This window comes from Hypanus sabinus, unplaced genomic scaffold (assembly GCF_030144855.1).
Source record: "Hypanus sabinus isolate sHypSab1 unplaced genomic scaffold, sHypSab1.hap1 scaffold_122, whole genome shotgun sequence".
In the NCBI taxonomy this organism is placed as follows: domain Eukaryota; kingdom Metazoa; phylum Chordata; class Chondrichthyes; order Myliobatiformes; family Dasyatidae; genus Hypanus; species Hypanus sabinus.
Window position 1 is genome coordinate 782956 of NW_026779281.1, and position 13545 is coordinate 796500.

At 46.1% G+C, this 13545-nt stretch overlaps 2 protein-coding genes across 2 annotated transcripts in view; both read left to right on the forward strand.

Annotated features, from left to right (window-relative positions):
- Positions 1-13545, forward strand: part of LOC132386579 (NACHT, LRR and PYD domains-containing protein 3-like) — a 203367-nt gene that overhangs the window by 163389 nt on the left and 26433 nt on the right. The gene's annotated exons all lie outside the window — the stretch shown is intronic.
- LOC132386581 (zinc finger protein 850-like) lies at positions 462-6835 on the forward strand. Its single transcript, XM_059958871.1, has 2 exons — positions 462-713; positions 1959-6835. Exon 2 carries the CDS (start codon positions 2364-2366, stop codon positions 4995-4997), a length of 2634 nt encoding a protein of 877 aa, XP_059814854.1. The 5' UTR covers positions 462-713; positions 1959-2363; the 3' UTR covers positions 4998-6835.

Consider the following 13545-nt stretch of genomic DNA (forward strand, 5'->3'; position numbering starts at 1 on the left):
TTATGGGAATGGAACAAGAAGTGGACTAATATCCTAGTATTAAGATTTGCTAGAGCTGGTGTAGTGAGGGGTTGAAGTGGTTAAAATAAGTTGTATGGGGAATGGGAGCCAGAGTGACAGAACGGATAGTGGAGAGGGTGATTTGAGTCGAATTGAATTGACTTTATTACATACATACTTCATACTCGTGAGGAGTAAATATCTTTATGTTACTCTCCATCTAAATGTGCAATGTGTAATTTATAGTAACTTATAATATATTGTTTATACATAGAAGAGTCAATATAACATCAACATGCAATTGTATCGGCATGAATTAATCATTCTGATGGCCTGGTAGAAAATGACGTCCCAAAGCCTATTAGTCCTTTTGCTGTGGTACCGTTTCCTGGATGGTGGCAGTAGGAACAGTTTGTTGTTGTGGTGAATTGGGTCCCCAATATCCTTTGGGCCCTCTTTACACACCTGTCTCTGTAAATCTCCTGAATAGTGGGAAGTTCACATCTACAGATGCACTGGGCTGTCCGCACCACTCTCTGCAGGGTCCTGCGATTGAGGGAAGTACAGTTCCCATACCAGGCAGTGCTGCATCCACTCAGGATGCTCTCTATTGTCTCTCTGTAGAAAGTTCTTAGGATTTGGGGCCCACAACAAGCAACTTCAACCATCTGAGGAGAAAGAGGTGCTGCTGTGCTCTTTTCACAACACAGCCGGTATGTACAGAGCATTTGAGATCCTTGGTGATCTTCATGCTGAGGATCTTAAAGCTGTTCACCCTCTCAACCCCAGATCTATTGATGTCAATAGGGGTTAGCCTGTCTCCATTCCTCCTGTAGTACACAATCAGCTCCTTTGTTTTTGTGACAATAAGGAGAGTTTGTTTTCTTGACACTAGTCAGATGTTGTTCAGACCTCAGATATCAAACACTCAGCTCCTGAATTGCTCCCAGAAACTCCAGCCATTGCTGCCCTGTTGTCACTCCTACCTTTTCCCTTCCAAACAAGTTTGGCCAGCTTCTCTGTCACAGAAACATGGAGGAGTTCAGTACGGAAACAGGCTATTTGGCCCATCTAGTCAATGCTTAAACAACCACTTAAGGTATCTATTGCAACTACCTGACTGGGACCATCGCCTTCCATACACCTACCATCCAGGCTCCCATCCAAACTTCTTTCAAATGGTGAAACTGAGCTCACAAGTACCCCTTGTGCTGACATCTCATGCCACACTCTCACAACCAATTCAGTGAAGAGCTTTTCCATGTGCACCCATTAAATGTTCACCTTCCCCGCTTACCCATGACCTCTAGTTGTCATCCCACCCAACCTCAGTGGAAAAAGCTGCTTGCATTTACCCTATCTATACCCTCATAATTCTGTATACTTCCAACAAATCCTCATGCAATGTTTAATTACCTTGTCTATGTTTAGTGCATTTTTTAGGTGTATAAGATGACGAGGAGCATTGATCGTGTAGGTAGCCAGAGGTTTTATTCCCAGGACTGAAATGGCTAACACGAGGGGGCATAGTTTTAAGGTGCTTTGAAATAGATACTGAGGGGATGCCAGGGGTAAGTTTTTTTACACAGGTAGTGGGGGGTTCATGCAATACACTGCTGGCTATTTGTGTGAGAGTGTTTCAGTTATTGCAGGGCCAGGAACCCATGCAGCTCAGTGGGAACAGGGAACAATACCAGTGGAGAGAGTCAAACTTAGCCAGGTCACGGATTGGAGATGGCAGAAATGCCCCATTCATATGGAGACAGGAAGAGCATCAGAGAGTTTGATGGTCATTCCAGATACCAGCACCCTGCCCAGTCAGGAGATGATTTCTCTCTCCAACTTGGGTTGAACTTCACTGTAACAGTGTGATGCCAGATCACACCTTGACAACTTATGTGAACTCATCTGAAATGTTGTCCTTCACCCATTGACAGATATTGTAAATCTTTTTACAGGTCAAAAATGACAAGGAATTTGTGTACGGGAATCTAGAGCTCAACACACCAGTTTTGCTGTCTCTGTCCAGATATTTAAGAAGTGGAGCAAGGGATTCACTCAATCATCCTTCCTGCTCAGACTGTGGGGAAGGATTCACTGAATCATCTGACCAACTGGCACACCCATCATTTTGCACAGGGTGGAACGATTCACCTGATCAGACAGTGGAAATGGAATCACTCGGCCTTCTCAACTGAAGGTACATCAGCTAGTTCATACTGGGCAAGGCCATTCACCTGTTCTGTGGGTGAGGAGGGATTCAGTCAGTCTTTCCACTTGTGGACACACCAGTCAGTTCACACTGGGCAGAGGCTGGTCATCTGTTGAATTTTGGGGAAGCATTCACTCGGTCATCTGACCGAATGGCACACCAGGGAGTTCACACCGGAGAGAGGCCGTTCACCTGCTCGGAATGTGGGAAAGGATTCACTTGCTCATCTAAACTGAAATTACATCAGCGTGTTCACAGTGGGGAGAGGCCGTTCACCTGCTCAGACTGTGGGAAGGGATTCACTATGTCATCTAATCTGAAGGTGCATTGGAGAGTTCATACTGGAGAGAGGCCGTTCACCTGCTCAGACTGTGGGAAGGGATTTACTTGCTCATCTAAACTGAAATTACATCAGCGTGTTCACAGTGGGGAGAGGCCGTTCACCTGCTCAGACTGTGGGAAGGGATTCACTATGTCATCTAATCTGAAGGTACATCAGAGAGTTCATACTGGAGAGAGGCCGTTCACCTGCTCAGACTGTGGGAAGGGATTCACTATGTCATCTAATCTGAAGGTGCATTGGAGAGTTCATACTGGAGAGAGGCCGTTCACCTGCTCAGACTGTGGGAAGGGATTCACTATGTCATCTAATCTGAAGGTGCATTGGAGAGTTCATACTGGAGAGAGGCCGTTCACCTGCTCAGACTGTGGGAGGGGATTTACTTGCTCATCCAAACTGAAAGTACACCAGCGAGTTCACACTGGGGAGCGGCTGTTCACCTGCCCGGACTGTGGGAAGGGATTCACTTGCTCATCCGAACTGAAAGTACACCAGCGAGTTCACACCGGAGAGAGGCCATTCATCTGCTCAGACTGTGGGAAGGGATTCACTCAGTCATCCCATCTGAAGGTTCACCAGCGAATTCACACTGGGGAAAGGCCGTTCATCTGCTCAGACTGTGGGAAGGGATTCACTTGCTCATCCGACCTGAAGGTCCACCAGCGAGTTCACACTGGGGAGAGGCCATTCATCTGCTCAGTCTGTGGGAAAGGATTCAGCTGGTCTTCTCAACTGAAATCACATCAGAGAGTTCATACTGGAGAGAGGCCATTCACCTGCTCAGACTGTGGGAAGGGATTCACTGCGTCATTCCACCTGAAGATACATCAGAGAGTTCACACTGGAGAGAGGCCATTCATCTGCTCAGACTGTGGGAAGGGATTCACTCAGTCATCCCATCTGAAGGTTCACCAGCGAGTTCACACTGGGGAGCGGCCGTTCACCTGCTTAGACTGTGGGAAGGGATTCACTTGCTCATCCGAACTGAAGTTACATCAGCGATTTCACACTGGGGAGCGGCCGTTTGCCTGCTCAGACTGTGGGAAGGGATTCTCTGTTTCATCCCAGCTACTGAGTCACCAGTCAGTTCACACCGGGGAGAGGCCATTCAGCTGCTCGGAGTGTGGGAAGGGATTCACTATGTCATCTAATCTGAAGGTACATCAGAGAGTTCATACTGAAGAGAGGCCGTTCACCTGCTCAGACTGTGGGAAGGGATTCACTATGTCATCTAATCTGAAGGTGCATCGGAGAGTTCATACTGGAGAGAGGCCGTTCACCTGCTCAGACTGTGGGAGGGGATTTACTTGCTCATCCAAACTGAAAGTACACCAGCGAGTTCACACTGGGGAGCAGCTGTTCACCTGCCCGGACTGTGGGAAGGGATTCACTTGCTCATCCGAACTGAAAGTACACCAGCGAGTTCACACCGGAGAGAGGCCATTCATCTGCTCAGACTGTGGGAAGGGATTCACTCAGTCATCCCATCTGAAGGTTCACCAGCGAATTCACACTGGGGAAAGGCCGTTCATCTGCTCGGACTGTGGGAAGGGATTCACTTGCTCATCCGACCTGAAGGTCCATCAGCGAGTTCACACTGGGGAGAGGCCGTTCACCTGCTCAGTCTGTGGGAAAGGATTCAGCTGGTCTTCTCAACTGAAATCACATCAGAGATTTCACACTGGAGAGAGGCCATTCACCTGCTCAGACTGTGGGAAGGGATTCACTGCGTCATTCCACCTGAAGGTACATCAGAGAGTTCACACTGGAGAGAGGCCATTCACTTGCTCAGTCTGTGGGAAGGGATTCACTCAGTCATCCCACCTAATGGCTCACCAGCGAGTTCACACTGCGGAACGGCCGTTCACCTGCTTAGACTGTGGGAAGGGATTCACTTGCTCATCCGAACTGAAGTTACATCAGCGAGTTCACACTGGGGAGCGGCCGTTTGCCTGCTCAGACTGTGGGAAAGGATTCTCTCTTTCATCCCAGCTACTGAGTCACCAGTCAGTTCACACCGGGGAGAGGCCATTCATCTGCTCAGTCTGTGGGAAGGGATTCAATTGGTCATCTCACCTGCAGAGACACCAGTCAGCCCACACGGGGAAATGGCCATTCACCTGCTCAGTCTGTGGGAAGGGATTCACTCAGTCAGCTCAATTGAAGGTACATCAGCGAGTTCACACCGGGGAGAGGCCGTTCACCTGCTCAGTCTGTGGGAAGGGATTCAATTGGTCATCTCACCTGCAGAGACACCAGTCAGCCCACACGGGGAAATGGCCATTCACCTGCTCAGTCTGTGGGAAGGGATTCACTTGGTCATATAAGCTGAATAGACATCAGCGAGTTCACACTGGGGAGAGGCCGTTCACTTGCTCTGTCTGTGGGAAGGGATTCGCTGAGTCATCTGAACTGAAGATACATCAGCGAGTTCACACTGGGTAGAGGCCGTTCACTTGCTCTGTCTGTGGGAAGGGGTTCGCTGAGTCATCTGAACTGAAGATACATCAGTGAGTTCACACTGGGTAGAGGCCGTTCACTTGCTCTGTCTGTGGGAAGGGATTCGCTGAGTCATCTGAACTGAAGATACATCAGCGAGTTCACACTGGGTAGAGGCCGATCTCCTGCTTAGAGTTTGGCATAAGATTCTCTCAGCCAAATCAACCGAATGTGCATCATTGAGTTCACACTGGGGAGAGGCTTTTCACCTGCTGTGAATATGGGAATCGATTCACTCAGTCCTCTAACCATATGCAACTCTCACTTCGGCTAGCAGCTTAACTTTTAGAGTGATAGCTCCCCAACCCAGCCAACTTAAGAAATCTCATTTGGGTGGATGCTTCATGATGTGTCCCGTTCCAAATCAGTACACTGAAATAACAAACTGTACACAATATGTGATTAAACAATTGAGATTTATAATTCCTACTTAGACTATAGGGTTAGTAAAGAAAACAAAAAGAAAGAAAAAGGGCCCAGTCTCTCCTCTCTCCATTCACATCTTCTCATCTCTCCCCAGCAAAAGGTGGTGAAATTCTCTCTTCCAGACTCACAGGAAAGAACAACATTTCTGCCATTGGAGAGCCCCGCACTCCCAAACCCTGTTATCTCTAGTCATAACCTAAACATTGTTGCTGCAGAGAATCAATTACCTTAGCAGTGAAACATTACATAGAGGCCATTACAGTAGCCGTGAAACCTTGCAGCATGTTATACTTGTGACTCACCGCCGGGTTCACACTGGGCAGGAAGTTTCAATAAGCTGTATGCTGGATATTTCTCCATCCATTGCTGAATGCGATTTCAAGACTGACTGTTGGTGCTGAACTCTGCAATTATTGCTGCTGCTCACCACACCCAGTTCTGCACCCTGGTCACTGGGCATGGGAGGAGTTTCTTCTGCTGCACATTCTCCTTTAATGGGACTGGAGTTTAATATTCTGCATCTGAGACAAATAAATCAGTTCTATTTTAAACTTTGTCTTTGGAACTCTGTGAGTTTACAACACAACTAGTGGACTCAGGCCGGCTGGACCCTGCCAATGATTCTATTCCTTGACAGTCCTTTTAAATCATCCCCTATTGTTCATCTCCTGCTTCCCTGTGGTGATGGGTTCCAAACCAGTGGTGAAGAGGTTTCCCTTAATTTTTCTACTGACTGAAGAAGTCACACATATTGCAGTTCTGTCTGAGATGTTCTTCACCCCTCAGATCTCTGGGCTGATGAAGAATGACATTGGGAGTTAACCTCCTTATTCAGGGCACATTTCCATATTTTGGGCCATTTTCCCTGCTTCTAAAGGGTTGTTAGAAAACACCACTCTACTCTAAAGACTGAAAGCCAAATGGGAAACCATCCATTGGATGTTCAACGAAGCAGGGTCAGAAACCAGAGGCGAGTCCGCACATTGCAGAGTTTGGGGCTCTGGACAATGGTCGGGATAAGAATGTATGGTGAGGAGAAGGGAATCAGCAGCGGGACGTGGCAACAAATGACAGATAGCAAGATTTGGAAGCTCATTTGATGGAAAATAATTCAGTTGTCTGACTGACAACACAGACAATGCCTGTTGTGAGATTCCTCATTTGTTGAGGCACATGTGTGTTCAGAATGGTAATATCTATTGAAGGAGTTATTCCTGATTGTTTATCCTGTAATATTATATCTGGATAGTTATTTTTGATTAACCTGTCTGTTATAATGTATTGATTATAATATAAATTGTGAGATTCTGTCCCTAACTGGATATGGCTTCAATTTATGGTGCCTTAATGAGGTGATAGAGGTCATTCATGAGTTTGTGTTTTTAAGCAAGATTTTGGTGAATTATATTTGCCACTTGATTGTACTTGCATAAGTAATCAGATTGAGTTAAACTGCTGCAGGATCCGAGGAATATGTTGGATTGTGTCTGGTTTCTCTTGGCATTTTCTGCATTTATTGCCTTGTTTGTATGTATTTGTGAGTTTTTTGTTAACCACCTTGTCCTGTATTTCTGCAAGGAATCCCTCTGTTTCTGGGAAGAGGTGTCCAACTCTCAGTCAGGTGCTTGATGCTTCCTTTTCAACATCTTGTCTGCTCAGATCGTTGGGATGTCTCCCATGGAGAGTCATACTCATTCCATTTGTTAATGTTTTCTTCCATATTGATTATTCATTTTTCTGAGTTGGCCTCTCATTTAAGTTTTCTGGTCTTCTTAGCACAATTGCACATACACACTTGGAGTGCTGAATCCCGTTTACTTTTGAAGAAAATATACACCTAAAAGTTTTATCTGACTGTTGTGTGATTTTTTTTTCATTTGTGTTATTCCTCTTCCTCCTGTCTAAGGTACTGTTTGAGTGTAAGTAGTCTTTTCTGAAGTTTTCTGAAGTTCTTATTTATCTTTGTAAATTTTACTGATTGAAGTAGGACTAAGGTATTTTTATTTAGAAAAAGTCAATGTCGGTATTGATGAAAGTGTTTATTGCCTTTGTTGTATTTGTTAATTACTGAGCTCTGGCAGGTTTTCTTAAGCCTCGAACTAAATTTTGTCAAATGTTCTCCCTATTTCACACTATTTTCTATTGTCTTTGCTTGTTGATATTCCAGATATGTGGGTATCAAGAGTCCTGGTGAAGGGTCTTGGCCCGAAATGTTGATTCCCATCCATAGATGCTGCCTGACATGCTGAGCTCCTCCAGAACTTTGTGTTTAGTTCTCTAGATTTCTAGCATCTGCAGGTCCTCTCGTTTCCCACATACTTGTGTTTCTTGAAATAACAAGCCGGTTGTAGTGTCGTGTAGCTCTGTTGGTAAAATATTAAATAAAAACATGAGGAATAGGTGGCACAGGGTTGGAAGATGTAGAATATCAGTGAGTAGAATTAAGGAAGAGCAAATGTAAAACAAAATCCCTGATAGGAATTGTTTCGAGAGCCTCAATTTGTGGTCCACAAATTACAAGGGGAGATAGAAAATGCTTGCCAAAAGTGTAATGTTAGGATAGTCATGGGGGATTGTCATGCAGGAGATTAGGAAGGATGGTGTTGGTCTCAAGAGGAGGAATTCCTAGAATAGCTACAAGATGCTTTTTTAGAGCAGCTCATGGTTGAGCTCACTTGGGGGTCAGCTATTCTGGATTGGGTGTTGTAATGAGCCAGAATTAATTAGGTCACTAAAATCCAAAGAACACTTAGGGGCAAGTGAATATAATATGATCAAATTCACCATGACATTAGTGAAGGAGAAGCTAAAGTCGATGTGGAATAAAGAGAATTAGAGAGGCATGAGAGAAAAATTAGTCAAAATTGATCTAAAAAAAACCTGGGCAGGGATGAAAACAGAGCAGCAACGGCTGGAATTTTTGGAAGCAACTTGGATGGCACAGGATATATACAGTGGCATGCACAAGTTTAGGCACCCCTGGTCAAAACTTCTGTTATTGTGACTAGCTAAGTGATTAAAAGATGACCTGATTACAAAAGGCATAGTTAAAGATGACACATTTCTTTAATATTTTAAGCAAGATTACATTTTTATTTCCATCTTTTACAATTTCAAAATAACAAAAAAGGAAAAGGGCCAGAAACAAAACTTTGCGGACCCTGCTTGGTCAGTACCGAGTAACACCCCCTTTGGCAAGTATCACAGCTTGTGAACACTTTCTGTAGCCAGCCAAGAGTCTTTCAGTTCTTGTTTGAGTAAATTTCTGGATTCAGTCATAAACAGCAAAGTACTGATTGTGGAAATTACAAATGAGAATATTATTAGAGTCACAGAGAGCAGCCGCAGCACTGAAACAGGTCTTTTGGCCCTTCTAGTCCATGCTGACCTGTTCTTGTTGTTACTGCCTGGTTCCAACTAACTGCACCAGAGCCTCCATACAACTTCCATCCACGTCCTCACCTAAATTCCTCTTTTGTGTCTAAATCAAACCCACATCTTCCACTTCCACTGGCAGCTCATTCCACACTCTCACCAACCTCTGAGTGAAGAATTCCCCTTCAGATTCCTCGGAAATAATTCACTTTCACCCTGAATGAATGTCCAATATCAGGGTGAGAGGGAGGATGGGGCAGAGAGGGAAGACAGTAATGGGAGGGGGTGGTCGAGTGCGGAGAGGGAAACAGAGCGGAGTGTTTATACTTAATATCTTTCAGAAAAACTAATTGTTTGAACTTGCTGCGAAGCTCTCCAAATCCTGTATATTCTTAACCAAATTATTGATCTGGGTGACAAGTAGCAGTGGTTGATGTTCAAAGTAAATGTTATTATCAGAGTACATATATGTCACCACATACAACCCTGAGATTGTTTTCCTACAGGAACACTTAGCAAATCTATAGAATAGTAACAGGATCAATGAAAGATCAAGTGGAGCATAGAATTCAACAAACTGTGCAAATGCAAATTAATTAAAAGTCAATGAATAATGAGAGCAATGGGGAGTAACGCTGAGGAACCTCACTAGGCCCAGGCCTCGAGTCCAATAAACAGCCTCCCACCATCACTCTCTGCTTCCTACCATCAAGACAACTGTGCATCCAGTGAGCCAGCTCTCCCTGGATCCCGTGTGATCAGACTTTCCACAGCAACTTACCCTGTGAATGTTATCAAAGGCCTCACTGATGCCCATATTGGCCACTATCCTGGGACAGAGGTGTCACCGATCAGAGCGCACAGATTTAAGCAGAGGATGAAGAGGTTTAGAGGGATCTGAGGAAGAGACTTTTCACTCAGAGGGTAGCTGAAATCTGGAACTCACTGCCTGAGGTGGTGGTGGAGGCAGGTCCCTTCACAACATTTACGAAGAGGATGAGCATTGAAACTGCCGAGACACAGTCGGCTGTGAACCACGTGCTGATAAATGGGACCAGTGTAGACAGTGAGTGGATGGTCAGAACAGGTATGGCTGGCCAAAGGCCTGTTTCCGTGCTGTGTGATCCACCACTCCGGACATGCTAAATTAACGATGGTGGCACCGCAAGGCATTGATTTCAAAACTCCACACCCCTCTCCAGACTGAACCCCTTTGTCACCTCTGTGAATATCTGTTTCTGTCAAGGTAGCATAGCGATTGATTATTTTTGCTAAACAACTGGCAATTGATGAAGTTCTTGTGTCTTCTTCCATTAATATTGCTGCCTTACAGCAAAACTAACCCTCTCACTGTGTCAGAATCAGTGATTAAATCAGAATCCAAACACTGTGCTTTCATCCCTGCACGTTATAACTGGAACCATCTCACTGAGGGTCTGATGGAGACAAGGGATCATATCTCCCCTGCTTCTGACATTTCAAATACCCTCAGAATGAATTTCTGATTCAGTCTGAAGGTTATGGTACATTCAGCTCATCGTCAGACCTGACAAACCATGTTTTGCCACAGCTGGTTCCACCTGTTGGTGTGTCCTCTTTCCTCCATCTCCAGGGAAGCTGCATCTCCGCACAAACTCCTCACTTGAGATGACTGTCTGTACCCGTGACACAGGAAATCACATCACTGTCACTCTCCTGATACCGTGTCTGACCTGCTCACCTCCGGGTATCCTCCATCAACAAGCCTCTTCCTCAGTCACCATCTGTGAGATTATAAAAAACAATTAAAACGATCTATCAGACAGCTCCTGTACCCCTCCACCTCTGACCATGCTGCGCTGGTTAAAACTCTCTCTCCCTTTGCAAACACCGGTTGTCCCACCTGATCCGAACCATCTGTACAAACCCGTGTCCTCCTCTGATGCAAAGGTCACTGACCTCTCTCCCCCACCCCCCCCTTCCCAATCTACAGTCGCAGCCCATGACGATGACAGAGGCTGCCAGACTCTGGGGCTTTGTAACAAACACAATGTTACCAGCAAGATTACACAGTAATTAATATGAACAGAGAATTGCTGCTTCCTGAAAGGACACGCCAACTGGCTCATCCAATTGCCCAGATTCTCCCCAGTTAACAACTTATTTTGTCCCGGGACCTCTCTTCCCCGGGTTAGGGAACGTCCGATCACCACTCTGCTCCCACATCCCTCATCCGACCACTCACCCCTCACTTATACATCCACCTATCAGCTCTATCCATACACACAGATTCCTTTCGTTCCAAACATCCTTCCGGCTCGGGGAACCACAACTTACCGATCCCACAGGGTTCGGGCGCAAAGCTAAAACCGGGGCTCGGGACCGGAGAGCCCGGAGCTTCCAGCCGTCCGGCCGAGCTCGATCCCAGGCCTTTCCCTCTCCAGCCGGTCCCGATTTACACAACCTCGGGATCAGCCCCTTACTCTCCGCTGCCCGAATAGGAGAAACGCCGCGCCTGCGTTTCGCAGGAGGTTCTCCGTAGCAACACCGGTGGACGGAGGTCTGCACAGCGCCACCAGTGGTCGGAGGCCAGAGGGACAACGGAGAGGAAGATCACAAACACGACAAAGTCTGCAGATGCTGGAAATTTACAGCAACACAGAAAATGCTGGCGGAACTCAGCAGGCCGGGCAGCATCAATCGAAAAGAGTCAACAGTCGACGTTTCCACTTGAACCCTCCTTCAGGACTGAGATGGGATGGGAGAAATATCTGAATAAAATCGGTGCGGGCGAGGAAATGCCTCGCTGGAAGATGACACGTGAAGCCAGGTAGGTGGGAAAGCTCAAGATCAGAAGAAAATAGAGTCTAATAGGAGAGGAGATTGGAGAATCGGAGAAAGGGATGGAGCAGTGGACCCAGAGAGAAGTGATAAGCAGGTGAGCGGACGTGAAAAGTCAGAGAGGGAGTGGGAGGGAGGGGTGTGAGGGAATTTTTTCACCGGAAGGAGAAATCTATATTCATGCCATCAGACGGAACATAAGGTTCTGATCTTGGACACTGAGGGTGGACTCATCTTGGCACAAGATGGGTTGACACGTCGGAACGGGAAAGGGAATCGGAATTGAAATGTTTGGACACCGGAAGTCCCCCTCGGAGCGGATAGTTCAAAGGTTAATTTATTATCAAAGCAGGTATCCATAAAGAACGCTGAGTTTTTTTTCTTCTCCAGAGAACCAAACAAAGAAAACATGAAAGTCGATCAGAGAGAAAAAAAATGAAACTCCAACCCCAACCTCCCGCATAAAAAAAGAACGGCATCCCGATTGTCAACCCCCTAAACCCACCCCTCCGCACAAAAGAAAGAAAATAGCCACACCCGGTAAAAGAACACCCCTGCCCCGCACAACTGCGGAGGAGCCGGTGTCGCCAGTGTAGAGGCGGCCACATCTGGAGCAGCGGACACAACAGGCGACCCCGGAGGATTCACAGGTGAAGTGTCGCCTCACCTGGAAGGATGTTTGGACAACGGAGAGAGTTCGACCGTCCGGCCCTTTCACCGTGACACCCCGAACTCCACATCAAATCCGTCCAAACGAATCTGGGCGAACTTTAATGACCAATAAGTATAATTCCTCTCAGCGATCAGCTGTCTGAATGATTCCCTGACTCTGAGAGGAAGGGGTATCTATGGTCCACACTGTCAGGGTGTTGAGTTTACCGGGAGACAAAGATTGCAGGGACGAGAGGTGTTCTGTTGACTGATACTCTGTGTGTGGACCCCGCTGGCAATTCTGGTGTTGCGACCGGAATCGAGACAAACACCACGCTGCCCACTCCACCAACAACACGGCACAGCCGGACACATAACAGGGGACTTTACATCCCACAACACTGGATTCAGTGATGAAACCCGTGATCAATGTTGTTGTCCCACCGAAATCATGAGAAACGACCATTTACGTGTTTTTTTTTTGTGTTACTAAGGTTTATTTTATCCCGTTTGATGTCAGATATAACCTGAATGGAGGAGGGTACAGTCCAGTGTGGACACTAAAATACGTAATAATTCTCTTTGTAGTCTCAATAATCCTCCGTACAAAATACAATGTTAACTTACCATGGATGTAAAAATAGCCAATGGCTACGGGAAAGAGTGCCTCAATAATATACTTACTTAAACCAATGACAGCTTCCACAGTGACTAGCGATAGTTGCACAAAGTAAACTGCTGAGCTGCTGCTAATTAGTGGAATTTATTCACAATTAGTAAAAGTGAAGGCAGCGTCTTTATCACCACCACGGAAACTGATACAGGAAAAGGCACTGTGATGATCTTTGCAGCGTGGAGCACATTGAACTTCTAGATGATGCAGGAGAAATCAGCTTCGCTGCAAAATATGGTGGCACTGTATCAGACTACTCCTGATCTCCAAAAGGGATAATTTCTTCTGTCAGAAATAAAATCAACTGTCTCTTCCTCCCAGTCATCCAGCTGATCAGTGTCAACAACTCCACGGGGCTCTAAGTGTTGGAGGAGCCGGAGGAAGGTTTCAGTGATCCTGAAGGCTTCGTGGATGATGCTATCTCCGACGAGGAATTGCCGGGTGATATTTTAAACAATCAACCTCCAGAAGCTGATGGAATAGATTCTGTTATTGTTGTGGATAATGGACCACAAGTTGAACCAGATTGGCTAGAGAAACGTCGAAATG

Excerpts from the sequence above, each read along its gene's own strand:
- LOC132386581 (XM_059958871.1), top strand. The coding sequence starts at position 2,364 with ATGGCACACCAGGGAGTTCACACCGGAGAGAGGCCGTTCACCTGCTCG.